This window comes from Oncorhynchus clarkii, chromosome 21 (genome assembly GCF_045791955.1).
Source record: "Oncorhynchus clarkii lewisi isolate Uvic-CL-2024 chromosome 21, UVic_Ocla_1.0, whole genome shotgun sequence".
Taxonomy (NCBI): Eukaryota; Metazoa; Chordata; class Actinopteri; order Salmoniformes; family Salmonidae; genus Oncorhynchus; species Oncorhynchus clarkii.
Window position 1 is genome coordinate 48,590,488 of NC_092167.1, and position 24,503 is coordinate 48,614,990.

General features: G+C 40.6%; 1 protein-coding gene across 1 annotated transcript in view; it reads left to right on the top strand.

Moving 5' to 3' along the window:
- The window catches only part of LOC139379499 (zeta-sarcoglycan-like), a 48,862-nt gene extending 27,347 nt beyond the window's left edge, over positions 1-21,515 (top strand). The window contains exon 7 of the mRNA XM_071122317.1: positions 21,321-21,515. Coding sequence (XP_070978418.1) covers positions 21,321-21,515 — 195 coding nt within the window. The remainder of the gene's footprint in view (positions 1-21,320) is intronic.
- The last annotated feature ends 2,988 nt before the right edge of the window (positions 21,516-24,503 follow it).

The window sequence follows — 24,503 nt, forward strand, 5'->3', positions numbered from 1 at the left end:
CAGTACAGGAAGAGAATGTGCTTAACTCAAAATTCCCTTCTGTATTTGTATTTTTATTTTATTTCACCTTTATTTAACCAGGTAGGCTAGTTGAGAACACCTTTATTTAACCAGGTAGGCTAGTTGAGAACACCTTTATTTAACCAGGTAGGCTAGTTGAGAACACCTTTATTTAACCAGGTAGGCTAGTTGAGAACACCTTTATTTAACCAGGTAGGCTAGTTGAGAACACCTTTATTTAACCAGGTAGGCTAGTTGAGAACACCTTTATTTAACCAGGTAGGCTAGTTGAGAACACCTTTATTTAACCAGGTAGGCTAGTTGAGAACAAGTTCTCATTTGCAACTGCGACCTGGCCAAGATAAAGCATAGCAGTGTGAACAGACAACACAGAGTTACACATGGAGTAAACAATTAACAAGTCAATAACACAGTAGAAAAAAAAGAGTCTATATACATTGTGTGCAAAAGGCATGAGGAGGTAGGCGAATAATTAAAATTTTGCAGATCAACACTGGAGTGATAACCAATTTAAAAGGGTGTTTGGAACCAAAAATAGATTTTCGTTTTGTATGATACCCATCAAGGACGAGGTTGTTGTTCATCTTCAACACCCACGGTTCTCCTGAGGTCATGACCGAGGTCATGAACGCTGGAACAAGGCACGTATGTCATAGTTTATATTCTGTCACCAATGGGTTTTTTTTGTTTAAAGGAAGGCGAGACCTAGGAAACCTTGCTGCTCTTTCGCTCCTAGCTGTGGTCAACATCTGTTAAAGTGAATATATATCTCAGATAATAACTATTTAAAATAACCTGAAGCTAGTTTTAGTTTCCCTAACACTGATATTTGTCTCTTTGTTTTCATTTATATAACTAGCCAAGTCAGTTAAGAATAAATCATTATTTACAACGACAGCCTACCCCAGCCAAACCCTAACAATACTGGGCCAATTGTGTGCCGCCCTATGAAACTCCCAATCACAGCCGGTTGTGATACAGCCTGGAATCAAACCAGGGTCTGTAGTGATGCCTCTAGCACTGAGCTGCAGTGCCTTAGACCGCTGCGCCACTCGGGATACCTCGGTGGAAGCCAACAATCTGGATGGATGGTCGACCACTGAAAGCACTGACGTTCTACACTTCGGTGAAGCCCAATAGACAAAGTATGTTAAGCTTTGGTTGACATTTGAGCAAGCAAGAAATGGTAGTTATGCTGAGCTTGTAAAAATTTACCTCTTCAATTGACCTCTCCGAATGACTTCAGGACCATCGACTGTCCGAGCCCCCCAGGAAGTATCCCATCCACCAGAACCAGTGAGTTCGGATCAGTCTGATTATCTGTGCTCTGAGTCGGAGGGGAAACAGCTTGATGTAGGCTATATCTTCTAAAAGTGTTGAAAAGTACATATCTCCCATTTACAACACTGCACTAATCCATCACATTTTATCCCAGTAAAGTGTAATCTTTGTGTTTGCTTGTTTACGTCTCTGTCTCCTAACCTGTTCCCTTTAACTCTGCTCCTGTTCTCCAGGACCTAGGGGTTCTGCCCACACCCAGACATGGATCCACCTGATGTCCTTCATTACCAACCACCCTCCAATTTTTCATTACCTGATCTACAGCTGCTGTTATTGTCATGTTGTCATTATCTGCTAAGAACGTTTCCTTGATCTATCATACTGGGCACATAATATGTGAGATACACAGATTAACGAAAAAACACTAGCACTACAAACACTCAGAACAAAGAGAGCAGCAGTGCGTGGACTTTGCATTCTCCCTCTTCAAGTCCCCCTTCTGAGACTGGCTGCCTGTTGAGAACAAGTGACAAACAGAACCTCCCACCCACACAGCACCCACCCAGGGGCGGAGCCAGAGGGGTGCCACCCAAAATGTAATTCGCTACTGGCAGTTTGATGCTGATTGACATCTCATTTCACCACTTGTTGAAAGAAGCATTTATTTTGACATTCGGCGATGCATTTTTCAAATCGAGGACGAGGAAAATAGAATATTAACGTTGTTTGCGAGATACAGAAGAATAAGAATAATCATTCAGAAGAAGAAGAGAGAATATTTCCACAGCTCCACGAGCTCGTTTCGCGATTGGCGAAAGCATCATATTTGAAGTAAGTTTTAAGGTTTAGCAGCAGGTTTAGGTTTCCTGAACAACTTTTACGAAAGTTGAGTCTCAGTGTAAATTAACGTTAGACCTTTGGCACCATTAACAGACAGTTAATCAGATAAGAGAGATCGGTTCCCAATTTAGCCTAACATTATGTTTACATCTGAGCTAGTAATACACGCATATATACAGTGCAGTGTCGTAAATTGCAGTATATGAATGTTTAGCTAATGTAGGCTATAGCTGTCAGTGTTCAGCAAGTTAACATTCAGCAACTTGAAATCCATTAACTCAGATAGATTTTCGAACTTGGACTCAAAACTAACGATTGTTATTATCAATCTGTTATTAACGTTACTCAAAAAAATAACCACAATTTGCAGATAGCCTGTTTTTCTATTGTAAAGGTGTAAGGAAATACAGCTAGCTAAGTTACTTACTGCAGAGTAGGGCTAGCCATGATCTAACTAGTAAATTAGACTCATAGTTGATTTTAAGGCACAGTTATGATAATGGGGATTTGTAATTAAGATTGAGATTGGACTAAAATGTGGGCAATTGGATGTTTAGATGTAACCATAGACTGTCTTATTGTTGCATAGGGTCAATTAAACATGACAAGAAAGGGAGAGATATTAGACTTCTGTTCCATAAGGACCCAATGGTAGGCCAGGCCTATACTTTAAACTACACTTTTTAGTTAGCAGCTGTTAGTGTCTAATCTTGTGGATCCCTTAATTCTACATTTCCATAGAGATATGACACATTATTTAACATGTATTTCAGACATGTCAAGATCCAGAGAAGAGGATCCAGTACAGCCGTGTTTGAAAACATTTCCCAGAACTCAGCTTGGTACTAGGAAAAGGGCTTTCATCAGCTCCTGGTATAAGGACAATTCATGGCTTGAATATTCTGTTTGTCAAGATTTGACTTATTGTTTCGCCTGTAGGCATTTTTCTCTGCCCAATACACCTGAATCTGCCTTCACATCACAGTCATGTTTCTCTGCCCAATACACCTGAATCTGCCTTCACATCACAGTCATGTTTCTCTGCCGAATACACCCGAATCTGCCTTCACATCACAGTCATGTTTCTCTGCCGAATACACCTGAATCTGCCTTCACATCACAGTCATGTTTCTCTGCCCAATACACCTGAATCTGCCTTCACATCACAGTCAGGTTTCTCTGCCCAATACACCTGAATCTGCCTTCACATCACAGTTATGTTTCACTGCCCAATACACCTGAATCTGCCTTCACATCACAGTCATGTTTCACTGCCCAATACACCTGAATCTGCCTTCACATCACAGTTATGTTTCACTGCCCAATACACCTGAATCTGCCTTCACATCACAGTCATGTTTCACTGCCCAATACACCTGAATCTGCCTTCACATCACAGTCAGGTTTTTGTAACTGGAAAAAGGTGCTGTTTAAAGGTTCTGGGTTTAAGCTCCATTCGAAGGCACAGCAGGGTAGTCTAGTGGTTAGGGTGTTAGACTAGTAACCGGAAGGTTGCAAGTTCAAACCCCCGAGCTGACAAGGTACAAATCTGTCGTTCTGCCCCTGAACAGGCAGTAAACCCACTGTTCTTAGGTTGTCATTGAAAATAAGAATTTGTTCTTAACTGACTTGCCTAGTTAAATAATTTAAAAAATCATATCAATGCAATGAATGCTTGGAATCAGCATAAAAGGGCTATTGACAGCAACTTGTCAATGTTAGATGTCATAAATGAGGACCGGAAAAAGAAAGTGGAGGAAAACTATACTATTAAAACAATTACAGATGTGCCAATCAAAATATAGAGCCGAGAGTCATCAGACTCTCACAACAAGGATCAGTTTTTGACAAACTTAGAAGAAATAGCAAAGCATGACGCTCTCATAGAGAAAAGGATGAATGCATGTCGCAATGCTAAGTACACAAGCCACCAAATCCATAATGGAAGTTCTTGAGGGCTTAGCTGAGCTGGTACAAAGTGAAACAATAAGAGAAGTACAAAAAATGTTTTGAAGTTTTTAGTGTAATTGCAGATGAAACCAAAGATTTAACAGAAAAAATAACAAATGTCTTTAGTTGTGAAGTACTATTACAATGGAGCAAAATCTTTTAACACTTTCAGTCAGCTGAAAGCTTAGATGCAGAAATGATAATTGACTGCCTTGAAAAACATGGTCTGGACTACAGAAATAATCTTGTGGGCAAGGCTATGACGGTGCATCCGTCGTGAGCGGAAAGCATTCTGGTGTGTCTGTACGGATTTAAAAACAGTGCAAGATTTGCATTTCATGTGCACTGTAATGCACATTTGTTTGAATTTGGTTCTGGTCGATGCTGTAAAATCAGTGCCTGAGGCAGTTCACTTTTTTGTTCTCCTGCAGAAGCTTTATAACTTTGTGTCGTACGTTCATCTCAAGTGGCTTGCAGTTCAGAAAGAGCTGTATCCACAGCAGCAGCCCGGGGAACTACGGAGACTTACGGATGGAAGGTGGGCCTGCAGATACATGGCATGCCGTAATCTGAGGGACATGATTCCAGCAGTTCTGAGAGTGTTACAGGATATCACACTTGAAAATAATGGTGATAGATCAGTGGAGGCAAGGGGCCTTCTTTCTCAGATAGATTTACATTTCATAAAGCTTTTGGTTACCTTTTTGTAAAGTGCTTGGTGATGCCAAATGTCTTTCTGACATGCTCCAATCAAGCTCTCTTGACCTAGTGAGGGCTGTGGCTCTAGTAGGTGCCCTTACAGACACATTACAGGACTACAGAAGGTAGGGTTACTATGGAGAACTATGGAAAGGGGTTGAAGAGATTACAGAGCACTGCAAAATAAGTGTACAAACAGTTTGTAAACGACAGCCTAAAACAAGCTTAGATTTCACAACTCATTGATGAGCACTGTAGGACAGAAAAATAGTGACCAACGTGATGGTGAGAGCTTCCAAAGAGCTATCTTTTATCAGGTGCTTGACAGTCTCACAGCTGAGCTGCAGAGGTGTTTTTCAAAGAAGAATTGCGAGATAATGCAAAGGGTCCAGTCTCTCAACCCAAAGAGTACACCATTCTTGAATGAGGAGCCTCTGTTTGCCTTTGCTCAGACCTTTGAGTTAGATTTAGAGGACCTCAAACATGAGGTTCATCCAACCAAGTGACTTCTTGATAGGAGAAATAAAAGTGGAAGGAACAGACTGTCCACTCTCCTTGGCTTTGTTGTGTTTCTAGAACCTTTATACAGAGGTCTTCCATGAGCTATTTCGACTTTGTAAGATTTCTGTTGTTACCCCAGTGCTTCTTGCGAGAGAAGCTTCTCAGCTCTAAAACGGATTAAAACCCCACTTTAGGACAGCAATGGTTGACGACCGGTTACGTCACCTCGGAATTGTCAGTGTTGAGTGAAGGAGGGCACGCTCCCTCAACATGGATGAGTTTGTGAAACATTTTGTCAGTTCTCACCAGAACTGCAGAATTATGCTGTTTTAAATCTACCTAGGATAATTTGGCACTTAGGCGGTCCCTCTGATCATGATTAAAACCTGCTCTGTGTACTAGCTAGTACACTGACATTCTAAAATGATACATCCAAAGGATATCACGTCACACAGATTTCATTTGGTCTTGATTAGGCCAATTCCAAAATGTTTATTTGCTATTAGTTAACATAATATATATGAGCATAAATATGATACTGTACGTTTGTAATATTGATGGGCTCCAAAATATTTTTTATTTTTCAAGTCCATTTCTGCTCGATACCTGGTATGTCAAATTGCAGTGTGTTTTTTTTGTAAATGTTATTTTTTTTGTTGTTGTAAATAAACTATGCAATTGATGTAACACACAAACGTTATCTTACCCTCTTGGTGCTTGAGCTTTATTTTATGAAAATATTTTGTATGTTCAACACTTAGAGAGAGAGAGAGAGATGCAGTTCTAAGGTAGAGACACTGACTATTCATAGTATGTTAAAGCATTCTAGTGAAGTAACCCTTATGGACCTCACTATCTGCCACATTGAAGAACTCCGGGTTCAGTGAATTATCACTTCTACCTCTAATCAGCCAATCACAGTAATCTTTCCTTAGATGCCAGGTTAGGGTTACACACTAATTTTCTGTCATGGTATATGGACTCCCTGAACTAGCCTTGGCCAACCCCTGGACACCCCATGTATACAATTCTAGTTCTTCCACTGCACCTTCCTCTATATTCCACACACCAGAATTCTGTATTTTAGTCTATGATTGCCATGTGAGTGTACAAACAATCTGTGAAAATAAATTGATGACACAACTGTACCAGAAAAATACCAAAGTTTAAAGATAGTGCCTGCTTGGTTTTCACAGCTGTTTCACAAAGTGTTCATTGCCAGTTCTAAGGTATCCTTTGATGGTATATATATTTGTTCCACATTAGGACCTACAGCAGATACATATATTTTCAACCACTAGGGTGTACTGATGAGCTATGGGAGATATAACAAAAATTAATCATAGTAGAGGCCGAATGAAATTATATTATTTCAGTGTAGATAAAGGTTAAATTAAATTAAAAAGATGACAGTCAGACAGGCCAGTGTATGAATCAAATGGATTTGCATGGAGTAGGAATTAGCTGACTTTGTGATCTGTAAGGTAAGTATAAACCTTAATGTGTCAAGAAGATTACACGTTTTCTTTGCCATTTCCTGAAACATAGCAACGTTTAAGACATGGACGTCACGTTGTAATGTTAATGAGGTACCCAAAAGTAGTTTGAAGTAATGTTTTCATTTTATTAGCTAAACAAAACTTGTTTAAACAGCGAAATTGTCACGGAAATCTGCCTTGTTTGTACAGCGATGATGAAAATAACGTAATTTTAGGCTGTAATGATCTCCAAAATTCCTTTGTGTAATGAAGAAGTAGCCCTGTTCAGAACAAGGGTCACTTCAAGTGTACTGTTAGAGGCGCGTGACCAGAAAGCTAGCTACAGTTTGTTTTCCTCCTGTATTGAACACAGATCATCCCGTCTTAAATTTAATGATTATTTACGTTAAAAAAATACCTAAAGTTGTATTACAAAAGTAGTTTGAAATGTTTTGGCAAAGTTTAGAGGTAACTTTTGAGATATTTTGTAGTCACGTTGCGCAAGTTGGAACCTGTGTTTTTCTGGATCAAACGCGCTAAATAAATGGATATTTGGATATATATCGAAGGAATTAATCGAACAAAATGACCATTTGTGATGTTTATGGGACATATTGGAGTGCCAACAAAAGAAGCTCGTCAAAGGTAAGGCGAGAATTATATTTTTATTTCTGCGTTTTGTGTCGCACCTGCAGGGTTGAAATATGGTTTCTCTCTTTGTTTACGGAGGTGCTATCCTCAGATAATAGCATAGTTTGCTTTCGCCAAAAAGCCTTTATGAAATCTGACATGTTGGCTGGATTCACAACAAATGTAGCTTTAAATTGGTATCTTATATGTGTGATTTCATGAAAGTTCGATTTTATAGTAATTTATTTGAATTTGGCGCTCTGCATTTTCACTGGCTTCTGGCCAGGTGGGACGCTAGCATCCCACATATCCCAGAGAGGTTAAGGGAAGCAAACCGCGAGCTGCCCAGTGACACGAGCCTACCAGACGAGCTAAATCACTTCTATGCTCGCTTCGAGTCAAGCAACACTGAGGCATGCATTAGAGCACATATGTCAGAGTCAAGGCCCGCGGGCCACATCCGGCCCGCAAGAAGGTTTTTTACGGCCCCTGGGATGATCTTGATTTATTATTAGAACCGGCCCGCAGCAAGCCGGCAGCCCGCAGATCTTTTACACGCACCAATACTACATTTCCCACAATGCAAAGGTGACGCACCGAGCAGTAGGCTGCTTCATTTCAATATTTATTGGCACAGCAGTCGTCAGCATCACAGTAAAATTAACTTTCAGATACCCATCAAAAATGGCAAAACGGAAGGTGGATACTGAGAACCGGGGGTTTCAAACAAGGTGGGAGTCGGAGTATATGTTCACGAAGGTAGCTGGAAAACCTGTGTGTCTTCTGTGTGGAGAAAGTGTGGCGGTACTGAAAGAGTATAATCTGAGACGACATTATGAAACGAAACACGCGGACACACACGCGGACGCAACTGTCAAGGCCAGTTTTATTTTGGCAGAAGAGATCGCTAAATCAGCCCGGCCATTTACGGAGGGGGATTTCATCAAAAACTGCATGATTAAAGTTTGTGACGAAGTTTGCCCAGAAAAAAGGCAACTCTTTTTAAATGTGAGTCTGAGCAGAAACACCATTGCCGAGAGAGTAGACCAGTTGTCCATCAATCTAAAAGAGCAGCTTGTGAAAAAGGGAAAAGATTTTATTGCATATTCCTTGGCTGTGGATGAGAGCACCGACATTTCTGACATTGCCCAGTTGTCAATTTTCATCCGCGGAGTGGACTCCAACCTAAGCGTGACAGAGGAGTTTTTGGCTTTACGTCCTATGCATGGCACAACTACGGGGCATGATTTGTATGAAGAGGTGTCAAGATGTGTAAATGAGATGGAGCTGCCTTGGGAAAAACTCGTGGGTTTGACAACCGACGGAGCACCTGCGATGTGTGGACACAGGAGCGGACTGGTGGCGAAGATACGGGAAAAGATGCAAGAGGAAAACGCGACAGGTGAGCTGACAGCTTATCATTGTATCATACACCAGGAAGCGTTGTGCGGTAAAGCCTTGAAAATGGAGCATGTAATGAGCATCATCACGCGCACAGTTAACTTTATCAGAGCCAAAGGTTTGAATCACCGCCAGTTCAAGGCATTTCTGACGGAGTTAGAAACGGAGCATGGTGATTTGCCTTATCACACAGAGGTGCGATGGCTAAGCCAGGGAAAGGTGCTTCAAAGATGTTTCGAGCTTCGTGAGGAGATTTGTCTGTTCTTGGACAGCAAAGGGAAAGACACAACACAACTCCGAGACGAAATGTTTCTGTGTGAAATGGCTTTTCTGTGTGACATTACGAGTCATCTGAATGCAATAAACTTGCAGCTGCAGGGTCGGGATCGTGTCATCTCTGATATGTACAGTACAGTGAAGGCATTTAAAACCAAACTGACTCTGTGGGAGACGCAGATGCAGAAAGAAAATTTGAGCCACTTTCCCAGCTGCCAGACCATGAAAGAGAAGCTCTCTACCAGTGCGTTCCCGAGCACACAGTTGGCTGATAAAATAGGTATGCTTGCCGCTGACTTTCGACGCCGATTTGCTGACTTTGAAGCACAAAAAAGCAGGTTGGAACTGCTCGGTAACCCATTTGCTGTTGACGTGGAAAGCTCACCACCAAACCTCCAAATGGAGTTGATTGACCTCCAATGCAATGATGCACTGAGGGCAAAATATGCAGCAGTGGGTGCTGCGGAGTTCGCCCGTTTCCTCCCCGGCACAATGCCCCAGCTGCGCATCCAGGCTGCTCAAACGTTGTCTATGTTTGGCAGCACATACCTGTGTGAACAACTGTTTTCTTTGATGAACCTGAACAAAACATCACACAGAAGTCGACTTACTGCTGAACACCTCCACTCAATTCTGAGGATTTCTTCAGCTCAGAGCCTTACCCCGAACATTGATGAACTTGTGGAAAAGATGGGACACCACCAAGTATCACCCTCAACCTCAAACAAGTGAACATTACTGTGCAATCACATATTTAGAGTTTTTACTCAGTTCAAGTTTAAAAGTTAAAATTTAATATTTGTTTTCACTGCATGTTACTTCTCCTTAAACAAAGTGTTGTTTTTGATTAATAGATTTTTGCACTTTATTTTTTTGTATTTCAATCCAATTATATTTTAAAAATATTTCAGTTGAGTGGATGATAGAAAATTGCTATTATTGTTTTTTCTTTGAAGTAAATTTAGCCCACTTTTGCTAAAATAGAAAATATAGTCTACTGATGGTGCCTTGAATACCGGTTTCTTTCATTTAATGTTCATGTTATGGGGATATTTATATAAAGGAAATTTGTCTTTTGTGTCTGTTGAAAATTAAAGATTACTGACAGAGCCATAAGAAAATATTGCTTTATTTATCTGATCATATTGTAATATATTTGTTAGGTTTTCAGTAGGTTCAATTAGGTTCACTAGACTATATGCGTCATTTAAAAATTTTTCAATGAACATTCGAACAGTCCGGCCCTCGTCTTGTAGCTGATTTTTTTATTTGGCCCTCCGTCCATTTGACTTTGACACCCCTGCATTAGAGCATCAGCTGTTCCGGACAACTGTGTGATCACGCTCTCCGTAGCTGACGTGAGTAAGACATTTAAACAGGCTGCGGGGCCAGATGGATTACCAGGACGTGTGCTCCGGGCATGTGCTGACCAACTGGCAGGTGTCTTCACTGACATTTTCAACATGTCCCTGATTCAGTCTGTAATACCAACATGCTTCAAGCAGACCACCATAGTCCCTGTGCCCAAGAACAAAAAAGCAACCTGCCTAAATGACTACAGGCCCGTGGCACTCACATCCGTAGCCATGAAGTGCTTTGAAAGGCTGGTAATGGCTCACTTCATCACCATTATCCCAGAAACCCTAGACCCACTGCCGGCGCCTACAGAGATGGCCGCCTCGCTTCGCGTTCCTAGGAAACTGCAGTATTTTGTTTTTTTACGTGTTATTTCTTACATTGGTACCCCAGGTAATCTTAGGTTTCATTACATACAGTCGGGAAGAACTACTGAATATAAGAGCAACGTCAACTCGCCATCATTATTACCAGGAATATGACTTTCGCGAAGCGGATCCTGTGTTCTGCCTTCCACCCAGGACAATGGAATGGATCCCAGCCGGCGACCCAAAATAACGACGTCGTAAAAGAGGCAAACGAAGCGGTCTTCTGGTCAGGCTCCGGAGACGGGCACATCGCACACCACTCCCTAGCATACTACTCGCCAATGTCCAGTCTCATGACAACAAGGTTGATGAAATCCGAGCAAGGGTAGCATTCCAGAGAAACATCAGAGACTGTAACGTTCTTTGCTTCACGGAAACATGGCTCACTCGAGAGACGCTAAGCCAGCTGGTTTCTTCACGCATCGCGCCGACAGAAACAACCATCTTTCTGCTAAGAAGAGGGGCGGGGGGTTATGCCTTATAATTACTCAGACGTGGTGTGAACATAACAGCATACAGGAACTCAAGTCCTTCTGTTCACCTGACTTAGAATTCGTCACAATCAAATCTCGACCGCATTATCTATCGAGGGAATTGTCTTCGATAATAATCACAGCCGTATATATTCCCCCCAAGCAGACACATCGATGGCCCTGAACAAACTTTATTTGACTCTTTGCAAACTGGAAACCACATATCCTGAGGCTGCATTCATTGTAGCTGGGGATTTTAACAAGACTAATCTGAAAACAAGACTCCCTAAATTGTATCAGCATATCGATTGCGCAACCAGGGCTGGTAAATCCCTGGATCATTGCTATTCTAACTTCCGCAACGCATATAAGGCCCTCCCCCGCCCTCCTTTCGGAAAAGCTGACCACGACTCCATTTTGTTGCTCCCTGCCTACAGACAGAAACTAAAACAAGAAGCTCCCGCGGTCAGGTCTGTTCAACGCTGGTCCGACCAATCTGACTCCACGCTTCAAGACTGCTTCGATCACGTGGATTGGGGTATGTTCTGCATTGCTTCCAACAACAACATTGACGAATACGCTGATTCGGTGAGCGAGTTCGTTAGAAAGTGCATTGACGATGTCATTCCCATAGCAATGATTAAAACATTCCCAAACCAGAAACCATGGATTGATGGCAGCATTCGCGTGAAACTGAAAGCGTCGAACCACTGCTTTTAACCAGGGCAAGGTGCCCGGAAACATGACCGAATACAAACAGTGTAGCTATTCCCTCCGCAAGGCAATCAAACAAGCTAAGCATCAGTATAGAGACAAAGTAGAGTCGCAATTCAACGGCTCAGACACAAGAGGTATGTGGCAGGGTCTACAGTCAATCACGGATTACAAAAAGAAAACCAGCCCCATCACGGACCAGGATGTCTTGCTCCCAGACAGACTAAATTACTTTTTTGCCTACTTTGAGTGCCACTGACACGGCCCGCAACCAGAACCTGCAGACTCTCCATCACTTCAGCCGACGTGAGTAAAACATTTAAACGTGTTAACCCTCGCAAGGCTGCAGGCCCAGATGGCATCCCCAGCCGCGTCCTCAGAGCATGCGCAGACCAACTGGCTGGTGTGTTTATGGACATATTCAATCAATCCTTATCCCAATCTGCTGTTCCCACATGCTTCAAGAGGGCCACCATTGTCCCTGTTCCCAAGAAAGCTAAGGTAACTGAGCTAAACGACTACCGCCCTGTAGCACTCACTTCCGTCATCATAAAGTGCTTTGAGAGACTAGTCAAGGACCATATCACCTCCAGCCTACCTGACATCCTAGACCCACTCCAATTTGCTTACCGCCCAAATAGGTCCACAGACGACGCAATCGCAACCACACTGCACACTGCCCTAACCCATCTGGACAAGAGGAATACCTATGTGAGAATGCTGTTCATCGACTACAGCTCAGCATTTAACACCATAGTACCTTCCAAACTCGTCATCAAGCTCGAGACCCTGGGTCTCGACCCCGCCCTGTGCAACTGGGCACTGGACTTCCTGACGGGCCGCCCCCAGGTGGTGAGGGTAGGTAATTTGGATGGTGGATTTTTTTCTCTCATTTTGTCTGTCATAGTGGAAGTGGTACCTATGATGAAAATTACAGGCCTCTCATCTTTTTAAGTGGGCTACTTGCACAATTGGTGGCTGACTAAATACTTTTTTGCCCCACTGTATATACTGTACTCTATATCATCTACTGCATCTTTATGTAATACATGTATCACTAGCCACTTTAAACTATGCCACTTTGTTTACATAACCTACATCACTCATCTCATATGTATATACTGTACTCGATACCATCTACTGCATCTTGCCTATGCCGTTCTGTACCATCACTTATTCATATATCTTTATGTTCATATTCTTTATCCCTTTACACTTGTGTGTATAAGGTAGTAGTTTTGGAATTGTTAGGTTAGATTACTCGTTGGTTATTACTGCATTGTCGGAACTAGAAGCACAAGCATTTCGCTAAACTCGCATTAACATCTGCTAACCATGTGAATGTGACAAATAACATTTGATTTGATTTGAATTTGCATACCGCCCAAACAGATCCACAGATGATGCAATCTCTATTGCACTCCACACTGCCCTTTCCCACCTGGACAAAAGGAACACCGATGTGAGAATGCTATTCATTGACGACAGCTCAGCGTTCAACACCATAGTACCCTCAAAGCTCATCACTAAGCTAAGGAACCTGGGACTAAACACCTCCCTCTGCAACTGGATCCTGGACTTCCTGACGGGCTGCCCCCAGGTGGTGAGGGTAGGAAGCAACACATCTGCAACGCTGATCCTCAACACTGGAGCTCCACAGGGGTTCGTGCTCAGTCCCCTCCTGTACTCCCTGTTCACCCACGACTGCATGGCCAGGCACGACTCCAACACCATCATTAAGTTTGCTGACGACACAACAGTGGTAAGCCTGATAACCGACAACGACGAGACAGCCGATAGGGAGGAGGTCAGAGACCTGGCCGGGTGGTGCCAGAATAACAACCTATCCCTCAACGTAACCAAGACTAAAGAGATGATTGTGGACGACAGGAAAAGGAGCACCGAGCACGTCCCCATTCTCATCGACGGGGCTGTAGTGGAGCAGGTTGAGAGCTTCAAATTCATTGGTGTCCACATCAACATCAAACTAGAATGGTCCAAACACACCAAGACAGTCGTGAAGAGGGCACGGCAAAGCCTATTCCCCCTCAGGAGACTAAAAAGATTTGGCATGGGTCCTCAAAAGGTTCTACAGCTGCACCATCGAGACCGGTTGCATCACTGCCTGGTACGGCAATTGCTGGGCCTCAGACCGCAAGGCACTTCAGATGGTAGTGCGTACGGCCCAGTACATCACTGGGGCAAAGCTGCCTGCCATCCAGGACCTCTACACCAGGCGGTGTCAGAGAAAGGCCCTGAAAATTGTCAAAGACCCCAGCCATCCAAGTCATAGACTGTACTCTCTACTACCGCAAGGCAAGTGGTACCGGAGTGCCAAGTCTAGGACAAAAAGGCTCCTCAACAGTTTTTACCACCAAGCCATAAGACTCCTGAACAGGTAACCAAATGGTTACCCGGACTATTTGCATTGTGTGCCACCCCCCAACCCCTCTTTTACGCTGCTGCTACTCTCTGTTTATCTTATATGCATAGTCACTTTAACTATACATTTATGTACATACTACCTCAATTGGCCCGACCAATCAGTGCTCCCACACATTGGCTAACCGGGCTATCTGTATTGTGTCCCACCACCCGCCAAACCCTCTTTTTACGCTACTGCTACTCTCTGTTCATCATATATGCATAGTCACTTTAACTATACCCACATATACATACAGTGCATTGCGAAAGTATTCGGCCCCATTGAACTTTGCGACCTTTTGCCACATTTCAGGCTTCAAACATAAAGATGTAAAACTGTATTTTTTTGTGAAGAATCAACAACAAGTGGGACACAATCATGAAGTGGAACGACATTTATTGGATATTTAAAACTTTTTTAACAAATCAAAAACTGAAAAATTGGGCGTGCAAAATTATTCAGCCCCTTTACTTTCAGTGCAGCAAACTCTCCAGGTAGGCTAGTTGAGAACACCTTTATTTAACCAGGTAGTCTAGTTGAGAACACCTTTATTTAACCAGGTAGGCTAGTTGAGAACACCTTTATTTAACCAGGTAGGCTAGTTGAGAACACCTTTATTTAACCAGGTAGTCTAGTTGAGAACACCTTTATTTAACCAGGTAGTCTAGTTGAGAACACCTTTATTTAACCAGGTAGGCTAGTTGAGAACACCTTTATTTAACCAGGTAGGCTAGTTGAGAACACCTTTATTTAACCAGGTAGTCTAGTTGAGAACACATTTATTTAACCAGGTAGGCTAGTTGAGAACACCTTTATTTAACCAGGTAGGCTAGTTGAGAACACCTTTATTTAACCAGGTAGGCTAGTTGAGAACACCTTTATTTAACCAGGTAGGCTAGTTGAGAACACCTTTATCTAACCAGGTAGGCTAGTTGAGAACACCTTTATTTAACCAGGTAGTCTAGTTGAGAACACCTTTATTTAACCAGGTAGGCTAGTTGAGAACACCTTTATTTAACCAGGTAGTCTAGTTGAGAACACCTTTATTTAACCAGGTAGGCTAGTTGAGAACACCTTTATTTAACCAGGTAGGCTAGTTGAGAACACCTTTATTTAACCAGGTAGGCTAGTTGAGAACACCTTTATTTAACCAGGTGGGCTAGTTGAGAACACCTTTATTTAACCAGGTAGGCTAGTTGAGAACACCTTTATTTAACCAGGTAGGCTAGTTGAGAACACCTTTATTTAACCAGGTAGGCTAGTTGAGAACACCTTTATTTAACCAGGTAGGCTAGTTGAGAACACCTTTATTTAACCAGGTAGGCTAGTTGAGAACACCTTTATTTAACCAGGTAGGCTAGTTGAGAACACCTTTATTTAACCAGGTAGGCTAGTTGAGAACACCTTTATTTAACCAGGTAGGCTAGTTGAGAACACCTTTATTTAACCAGGTAGGCTAGTTGAGAACACCTTTATTTAACCAGGTAGGCTAGTTGAGAACACCTTTATTTAACCAGGTAGGCTAGTTGAGAACACCTTTATTTAACCAGGTAGGCTAGTTGAGAACACCTTTATTTAACCAGGTAGTCTAGTTGAGAACACCTTTATTTAACCAGGTAGTCTAGTTGAGAACACCTTTATTTAACCAGGTAGTCTAGTTGAGAACACCTTTATTTAACCAGGTAGGCTAGTTGAGAACACCTTTATTTAACCAGGTAGGCTAGTTGAGAACACCTTTATTTAACCAGGTAGGCTAGTTGAGAACACCTTTATTTAACCAGGTAGGCTAGTTGAGAACACCTTTATTTAACCAGGTAGGCTAGTTGAGAACACCTTTATTTAACCAGGTAGTCTAGTTGAGAACACCTTTATTTAACCAGGTAGGCTAGTTGAGAACACCTTTATTTAACCAGGTAGGCTAGTTGAGAACACCTTTATTTAACCAGGTAGGCTAGTTGAGAACACCTTTATTTAACCAGGTAGGCTAGTTGAGAACACCTTTATTTAACCAGGTAGGCTAGTTGAGAACACCTTTATTTAACCAGGTAGGCTAGTTGAGAACACCTTTATTTAACCAGGTAGGCTAGTTGAGAACACCTTTATTTAACCAGGTAGGCTAGTTGAGAACACCTTTATTTAACCAGGTAGGCTAGTTGAGAACACCTTTATTTAACCAGGTAGGCTAGTTGAGAACACCTTTATTTAACCAGGTAGGCTAGTTGAGAAGACCTTTATTTAACCAGGTAGGCTAGTTGAGAACACCTTTATTTAACCAGGTAGGCTAGTTGAGAAGACCTTTATTTAACCAGGTAGGCTAGTTGAGAACACCTTTATTTAACCAGGTAGGCTAGTTGAGAAGACCTTTATTTAACCAGGTAGGCTAGTTGAGAACACCTTTATTTAACCAGGTAGGCTAGTTGAGAACACCTTTATTTAACCAGGTAGGCTAGTTGAGAACACCTTTATTTAACCAGGTAGGCTAGTTGAGAACACCTTTATTTAACCAGGTAGGCTAGTTGAGAACACCTTTATTTAACCAGGTAGGCTAGTTGAGAACACCTTTATTTAACCAGGTAGGCTAGTTGAGAACACCTTTATTTAACCAGGTAGGCCAGTTGAGAACACCTTTATTTAACCAGGTAGGCTAGTTGAGAACACCTTTATTTAACCAGGTAGGCTAGTTGAGAACACCTTTATTTAACCAGGTAGGCTAGTTGAGAACACCTTTATTTAACCAGGTAGGCCAGTTGAGAACACCTTTATTTAACCAGGTAGTCTAGTTGAGAACACCTTTATTTAACCAAGTCGGCTAGTTGAGAACACCTTTATTTAACCAGGTAGGCTAGTTGAGAACACCTTTATTTAGCCAGGTAGGCTAGTTGAGAACACCTTTATTTAACCAGGTAGGCTAGTTGAGAACACCTTTATTTAACCAGGTAGGCTAGTTGAGAACACCTTTATTTAACCAGGTAGGCTAGTTGAGAACACCTTTATTTAACCAGGTAGGCCAGTTGAGAACACCTTTATTTAACCAGGTAGGCTAGTTGAGAACACCTTTATTTAACCAGGTAGGCTAGTTGAGAACACCTTTATTTAACCAGGTAGGCCAGTTGAGAACACCTTTATTTAACCAGGTAGTCTAGTTGAGAACACCTTTATTTAACCAGGTCGGCTAGTTGAGAACACCTTTATTTAACCAGGTAGGCTAGTTGAGAACACCTTTATTTAGCCAGGTAGGCCAGTTGAGAACACCTTTATTTAACCAGGTAGGCTAGTTGAGAACACCTTTATTTAACCAGGTAGTCTAGTTGAGAACACCTTTATTTAACCAGGTAGTCTAGTTGAGAACACCTTTATTTAACCAGGTCGGCTAGTTGAGAACACCTTTATTTAACCAGGTAGGCTAGTTGAGAACACCTTTATTTAGCCAGGTAGGCCAGTTGAGAACACCTTTATTTAACCAGGTAGGCTAGTTGAGAACACCTTTATTTAACCAGGTAGTCTAGTTGAGAACACCTTTATTTAACCAGGTAGGCTAGTTGAGAACACCTTTATTTAACCAGGTAGGCTAGTTGAGAAGACCTTTATTTAACCAGGTAGGCTAGTTGAGAACACCTTTATTTAACCAGGTAGGCTAGTTGAGAACACCTTTATTTAACCAGGTAGGCTAGTTGAGAACACCTTTATTTAACCAGGTAGGCTAGTTGAGAACACCTTTATTTAACCAGGTAGGCTAGTTGAGAACACCTTTATTTAACCAGGTAGGCTAGTTGAGAACACCTTTATTTAACCAGGTAGGCTAGTTGAGAACACCTTTATTTAACCAGGTAGGCCAGTTGAGAACACCTTTATTTAACCAGGTAGGCTAGTTGAGAACACCTTTATTTAACCAGGTAGGCTAGTTGAGAACACCTTTATTTAACCAGGTAGGCTAGTTGAGAACACCTTTATTTAACCAGGTAGGCCAGTTGAGAACACCTTTATTTAACCAGGTAGTCTAGTTGAGAACACCTTTATTTAACCAAGTCGGCTAGTTGAGAACACCTTTATTTAACCAGGTAGGCTAGTTGAGAACACCTTTATTTAGCCAGGTAGGCTAGTTGAGAACACCTTTATTTAACCAGGTAGGCTAGTTGAGAACACCTTTATTTAACCAGGTAGGCTAGTTGAGAACACCTTTATTTAACCAGGTAGGCTAGTTGAGAACACCTTTATTTAACCAGGTAGGCCAGTTGAGAACACCTTTATTTAACCAGGTAGGCTAGTTGAGAACACCTTTATTTAACCAGGTAGGCTAGTTGAGAACACCTTTATTTAACCAGGTAGGCCAGTTGAGAACACCTTTATTTAACCAGGTAGTCTAGTTGAGAACACCTTTATTTAACCAGGTCGGCTAGTTGAGAACACCTTTATTTAACCAGGTAGGCTAGTTGAGAACACCTTTATTTAGCCAGGTAGGCCAGTTGAGAACACCTTTATTTAACCAGGTAGGCTAGTTGAGAACACCTTTATTTAACCAGGTAGTCTAGTTGAGAACACCTTTATTTAACCAGGTAGTCTAGTTGAGAACACCTTTATTTAACCAGGTCGGCTAGTTGAGAACACCTTTATTTAACCAGGTAGGCTAGTTGAGAACACCTTTATTTAGCCAGGTAGGCCAGTTGAGAACACCTTTATTTAACCAGGTAGGCTAGTTGAGAACACCTTTATTTAACCAGGTAGTCTAGTTGAGAACACCTTTATTTAACCAGGTAGGCTAGTTGAGAACACCTTTATTTAACCAGGTAGGCTAGTTGATAACACCTTTATTTAACCAGGTAGGCTAGTTGAGAACACCTTTATTTAACCAGGTAGGCTAGTTGAGAACACCTTTATTTAACCAGGTAGGCTAGTTGAGAACACCTTTATTTAACCAGGTAGGCTAGTTGAGAACACCTTTATTTAACCAGGTAGGCTAGTTGAGAACACCTTTATTTAACCAGGTAGGCTAGTTGAGAACACCTTTATTTAACCAGGTAGGCTAGTTGAGAACACCTTTATTTAACCAGGTAGGCTAGTTGAGAACACCTTTATTTAACCAGGTAGGCTAGTTGAGAACACCTTTATTTAACCAGGTAGTCTAGTTGAGAACACCTTTATTTAACCAGGTAGGCTAGTTGAGAACACCTTTATTTAACCAGGTAGGCTAGTTGAGAACACCTTTATTTAACCAGGTAGGCTAGTTGAGAACACCTTTATTTAACCAGGTAGGCTAGTTGAGAACACCTTTATTTAACCAGGTAGTCTAGTTGAGAACACCTTTATTTAACCAGGTAGGCTAGTTGAGAACACCTTTATTTAACCAGGTAGTCTAGTTGAGAACACCTTTATTTAACCAGGTAGGCTAGTTGAGAACACCTTTATTTAACCAGGTAGGCTAGTTGAGAACACCTTTATTTAACCAGGTAGGCTAGTTGAGAACACCTTTATTTAACCAGGTAGTCTAGTTGAGAACACCTTTATTTAACCAGGTAGGCTAGTTGAGAACACCTTTATTTAACCAGGTAGTCTAGTTGAGAACACCTTTATTTAACCAGGTAGTCTAGTTGAGAACAAGTTCTCATTTACAACTGCGACCTGGCCCAAGAATAAAGCAAAGCAGTTCGACACAAACAACAACACAGAGTTACACATGGAATAAACAAACATACAGTCAATAATACCGTAGAAAAAAGTATATTTACAGTGTGTGCAAATGAGCTAAGATGAGGGAGGTATAAGGACATAAATAGGCCATGTGTAACGGCTCTCGTTTTGAAGGAGTGGACCAAAGCGCAGCGTGGAAAGTGTTCATTATTTTTATTATCAAAAAAACACTCAAACAAAATAACAAAGCGAAAACGAAAGCGAACAGTTCTGTCAGGTACAGACACAAAACAGAAAACAACATCCCACAAAACTAAAACGGAAAATGACAATTTATATATGATCCCCAATCAGAGACAACGATAGACAGCTGCCTCTGATTGGGAACCACACTAACATAGAAATAAGGAAACTAGAATGCCCACCCTAGTCACACACCCCGACCTAACCAAAATAGAGAATAAAAACCTCTCTATGGCCAGGGCGTGACACCATGGTGGCGAACTAATAACAATATACCAATTAAACACTGGAGTGATTGATGTGCAGAAGATAAATGTGCAAGTAGAGATACTGGGGTGCAAACGAGCAAGATTAATAAATAAATACAGTATGGGGATGAGGTAGGTAGATGGGCTATTTACAGGTGCAGTGATCTGTGAGCTACTCTGATACATAGCAATACATAGCAGAATGTGTGAGACAGGAGAAAAACAGTCCAAAACAGTGAAATCCAGACATGAAATGCTTTAGAAAATCAAATAAAACAACATATTGAATGCAGATGGATGTGGAAGAAATACATATAAATAAAATGTGTCTATACTGTATCCTGTATACAGTTCTATGTAAGAGGTAAGTGGTAACAAGGGGTTAGTTGTAAACACTGCGTTACAACTAACCACAAGCATAGGATACTTTACTAATTAGTCTTGTGAGAAAATACAACAATTATTATTTTCATCTTACTGATAAAAATGATATACTGTATGTCTATAATGTTCCAGAGGTCAGTAATACAAAAATAAAAACAAATATACATATATTAGCCATGTAGAGACACTAACATTGGCACATTGAATAACAGCTGTCTAAGTGTTTCCTAATCTGAATAATTTAGCCTGTTACAGTTGTACCGGGTCTCCCCTATTCCCAATGCACTCAAATCACCCCCATTCACATATCATTATTTAGTAGAATTGGTATGAATATACCTTTCAGAGAATGTATCATTGCTTTAGGCTAGACAAAATATCAAATCCTGATTCTATTTTCCAATCAGATCTTTTTAGATGCAAACGCGATCCGACTGGGGAGCTTTCTTCCACTTGGTGTCTACTCCCCGTCCTCAGACGCAGCTTCTCAGAAACAGACTGTGTACGAGCTGTGCATCTGCCCCAACGGCAAGCTGTACCTCTCCCCCGCCGGCAGCAGATCCAGCTGCTATTCCGCAAGCAACGTCTGTCTCTGGAACTGATATGAAGAACACTCTTTCACCACCTGTGATGTTCACTGCTGCTCCAACATCAATAATAGCAAAACAAGGACAGGGGAGACACCTTGGCCCCGTCCAGAACACTAGCACCTAGAGATGGGGAGGGAGAGAGAGATGGGGAGGGAGAGAGACGGGAGGGAGAGAGAGATGGGGAGGGAGAGAGAGACGGGGGGAGAGAGAGAGACGGGGGGAGAGAGAGATGGGGAGAGAGAGAGACGGGGGGAGAGAGAGAGACGGGGGGAGAGAGAGATGGGGAGGGAGAGAGACGGGGGGGAGAGAGAGACGGGGGGAGAGAGAGAGACGGGGGGAGAGAGAGAGACGGGGGGAGAGAGAGAGACGGGGGGAGAGAGAGAGACGGGGGTGCTCTAACTTGATGTAGACCTGACAAGAAAAAGCAATATAGCTAACATTTCACCCAGTCTATCAGAGGGCAAGTTGGACCTACCACCATGGTACTAATGGTTCACGTGCTGTTGGAGTTTTCAGAAGTTTGGAGTTCCGACTGGGAAGTTTCACTTGAGCTAAAATGTTTTTTTTTACCCGAGGTGCCGAGTTCACGTCTGACCTTTCACCGCTGACCTTTCACTGCTGACCTTTCACTGCTGACCTTTTCACCTTTTCAACCAAAAGATGACAACAAATCGTTTTTTTTGAACATTTGCAAATGTATCAATGTGAATAACGCAACTAGTTAGACCATATTTTAAATGTTATGCAAGCCAGCTAACTTTATTGTTAGCAACGTTTAGCTAAAATCTTATTGTTTGTAGATTGTTCCAGACTTCAAAAGCATTTGAACACAATCGTGTCGAATATTGGACCACAAGCACATGATGCCCTATCCAATACTTTCAGATATACATGAGTGAAGGGGCTAGGGGTTAGAGTGAAGGCGCTATGGGTTGTTACTGGACTGGGACCATGTTTCAGAACAGCTGAGCCCAGAGGGCGGAGCGTTGTTTTTGTACTGTATTTTGTTTCTATACTGGATTCAATGACAGTGATATGACAGACTAATCACAATATATATATATATATATATATATATATATATATATATATATATATATATATATATATATATATATATACAGTACACTGTAAAGGAGAGAAGATAACTGGGGGAGAGATGACGCACAGACACCTTTGCTATGGAAAACGCGTGATTGAAAACATGATCGAGCCTGTCAATATCTTTGTGTCTCCGAAGAAGATGATCTCCGAGGTGTAGTTTTGAAAAAGGGCAGTTTGTATCACACTAATTAAAGCGCAAATTTTGCCATTTATATTTTAGAAGTCTAGAATTTTGTAAGTTTGTTTTTCAGAAATGCTTGATGGGAATTGCTGTATTTTCCATTGTCTTAAAAGTGCAAATCATTTCAAATGTTACGTTTTCTATGTTCGATGTACTGTACTTTAAACTAAAACATGTTTGATAAAGATTTGTAATGGTACTGGTAAATACAAAAACATTTAGTTTGACACTTTACTTGATTTCCATACAGATCTAAATAACATGATGCTCAATAAGAAAGCTAAATGGTTTAGAGAAGAATATGGGTTAATCATTTTCATATAAGGATGGTTTCCCTGACACAGATTAAGCCTGGAGAATCTCCTTTTCAGTGGTGTAAAGGACTTAGGTAAAAATACTTTAGAGTACTACTTAAGTAAAAATACTTTAGAGTACTACTTAAGTAAAAATACTTTAGAGTACTACTTAAGTAAAAAATACTTTAGAGTACTACTTAAGTAAAAATACTTTAGAGTACTACTTAAGTAAAAATTCTTTAGAGTACTACTTAAGCAAAATACTTTAGAGTACTACTTAAGTAAAAATACTTTAGAGTACTACTTAAGTAAAAATACTTTAGAGTACTACTTAAGTAAAAATACTTTAGAGTACTACTTAAGTAAACATACTTTAGAGTACTACTTAAGTAAAAAATACTTTGGAGTACTACTTAAGTAAAAATACTTTAGAGTACTACTTAAGTAAAAAATACTTTAGAGTACTACTTAAGTAAAAATACTTTAGAGTATTACCTAAGTAAAAAATACTTTTGAGTACTGCTTAAGTAAAAATACTTTAGAGTACTACTTAAGTAAAAATACTTTAGAGTACTACTTAAGTAAAAATGCTTTCGAGTATTACTTAAGTAAAAATACTTTAGAGTACTACTTAAGTAAAAAATACTTTCGAGTACTACTTAAGTAAAAATACTTTAGAGTACTACTTAAGTAAACATACTTTAGAGTACTACTTAAGTAAAAATACTTTAGAGTACTACTTAAGTAAAAATACTTTAGAGTGCTACTTAAGTAAAAAATACTTTAGAGTACTACTTAAGTAAAAATACTTTAGAGTACTACTTAAGTAAACATACTTTAGAGTACTACTTAAGTAAAAAATACTTTAGAGTATTACTTAAGTAAAATATACTTTAGAGTACTACTTACGTAAAAATACTTTAGAGTATTACTTAAGTAAAAAATACTTTAGAGTACTACTTAAGTAAAAATACTTTAGAGTACTACTTAAGTAAAAATACTTTAGAGTATTACTTAAGTAAAAAATACTTTAGAGTACTACTTAAGTAAAAATACGTTAGAGTATTACTTGAGTAAAAATACTTTAGAGTACTACTTAAGTAAAAAATACTTTAGAGTACTACTTAAGTAAAAATACTTTAGAGTATTACTTAAGTAAAAAATACTTTAGAGTACTACTTAAGTAAAAATACGTTAGAGTACTACTTAAGTAAAAAATACTTTAGAGTACTACTTAAGTAAAAATACTTTGGAGTATTACTTAAGTAAACATACTTTAGAGTACTACTTAGGTAAACATACTTTAGAGTACTACTTAAATAAAAAATACTTTAGAGTATTACTTAAGTAAAAATACTTTAGAGTACTACTTAAGTAAAAATACTTTAGAGTACTACTTAAGTAAAAATACGTTAGAGT